Source organism: Pterocles gutturalis, unplaced genomic scaffold (genome assembly GCF_000699245.1).
Source record: "Pterocles gutturalis isolate BGI_N339 unplaced genomic scaffold, ASM69924v1 scaffold8056, whole genome shotgun sequence".
Taxonomy (NCBI): domain Eukaryota; kingdom Metazoa; phylum Chordata; class Aves; order Pterocliformes; family Pteroclidae; genus Pterocles; species Pterocles gutturalis.
In genome coordinates this window covers 93,318-95,118 of record NW_010102980.1, presented here as the reverse complement: position 1 = coordinate 95,118, position 1,801 = coordinate 93,318, and the positions used below count along the sequence as shown (strand labels likewise).

Genomic DNA, 1,801 nt, shown 5'->3' with positions numbered 1-1,801 from the left:
CCCTTCATTTCCCTCTTACAATCTGGCTGGCTTGATACAAATAATAACACATGAAAGAGCAGGAGGCTTGGCTTCCTATATCTCTGTGTAGCAATCACAAACCAATAAAACAGAGCCAAAAGAGGAAAAACATAACCATTCTTCCAAAAATACCATATGCCTCTAGATGCAAAGGCCTAGAAAAGAGACCTAAGGATATTCAAATGTATGAAATGCTGCAATGTCAAAGATTTGAGATTTAATCACCCTTCTCCTTGTTCTTACAGAGCTCTCTCCTGCTGTTTGAAAGACACGTCACAGAAAAGCACTGACTGATGTGCTTTTTCACAGGCAACCATTTTTCAGCAAAGATACAATTGTTGTATTTATGAGAAAAGAACACCTTACTTTAGAAAGCTCTATCTCAAATCTCTGCGACAGCATCGTGGCTATAATTTCCAAATGCTCAGCCTTCTGCACTGGAAAGGTGGTATCTGGCAAGTACACAGAGCACTGACAGGTGCCTTTGTCATCCACAGAGCCGGACACATTGGTAAAGAGCTGCAATAACAAATAGGTAAGGAAAAAACTGTTAATATTCTTCTCTGGAATCAGTAGTTAATGTCTGACAATAATATGAGCTGTGACAATCAAGAGATCAACAATTTCATTAGTAGACATCTTTCACCATTTTCTTAAGGAACTCAAAATACCTAACAATTTTTATGACCCAGCCTTACAAATCTTTCTGCAAATAGTTAAATATGGCTGTAAAGATTTTACCCTTGGAAAAACAGAGGCATATAACAGTCCTTATTTTCCCAATCTTGTAGACAATGTTCCTGAGATACTGAAATAACTTTTCCAGCAGATAGAAAAGCACACAACAGCAGGAAAATAATAATTTAGTAAGTTAGGTCTTATAGTCACTCTTCTGTTAATCTGAGTTGATCAGATCATCTAGTCATTTCCATCCATAGAGATAAAAGTACCGAAATAGAACCAGTAACGGGGAAAGTTTTGAAAAGAAAAATGCCTCATTTGAAGTTTCTCAACCAGCCCCACCAAACAGACATATGCATTTAATTATACACCACTGAAAGATGATGAATTAAATTTTCAGGCTTAACCTAAGCTAGAGATACTTATTTTATTACAAAATATTGCATGTAACACCCACACATTACAGCCTATTCATCCATGTCTGTGGATAGTTTGCAAATATATTGCCATGCATTAGCATGAATTGCCTTGTCCTAGTTGTCTGCATGCTCAAAGCATCACCAATGGAGCAATGTGCATGGTGTATGCAAAGGTCAGGGTTGGCAATTCATGATCTTGTCATAATTTACAGCCAAAGCACATCATTTCCTACAAACAGTAGGCTGAATACTGAGTATGTTTGGAGCAGGTTTTTGGTTTGTACACAAAATGTTTCCCAGTTCATAAATCTACCACAAATTTATTAATATATTTGATGTTACTTTAAAATATTCTGGCACACACTTCAATGCAGCTGCATATTTTAAAGCTACAGACTTGCTTTTTTAAATACACTTCTTTCCATAATCTCTCCTCCTGCCTTGCAGAAATCCCAGTGTTATTCATGTGTTTTCTCTTTCTCTCTCCCTCTTAAAAATAAACAAGTAAACAACAAAACTATCTACTGAAAGCTGACATTTCAGCGCTTCTTCTCTTGATTTTTCACAGTGATTTCAACTAACTTCCTCCCTGCCAAACCAGCCCAGAACACGCAGTGATGGCTGGCAGCAAAGCTGTCTTGATCTGTGAGCCCAAGAAGAGAACAGCAGTAAGCAGGAAT

General features: G+C 37.4%; 1 protein-coding gene across 1 annotated transcript in view; it reads right to left on the bottom strand.

Moving 5' to 3' along the window:
• The window catches only part of LOC104471240 (olfactomedin-4-like), a 23,126-nt gene that overhangs the window by 15,760 nt on the left and 5,565 nt on the right, over window positions 1-1,801 (bottom strand). Inside the window, 1 exon segment of the mRNA XM_010086509.1 lies at window positions 388-540. Within this exon segment, the coding sequence (XP_010084811.1) occupies window positions 388-540 (153 nt within the window).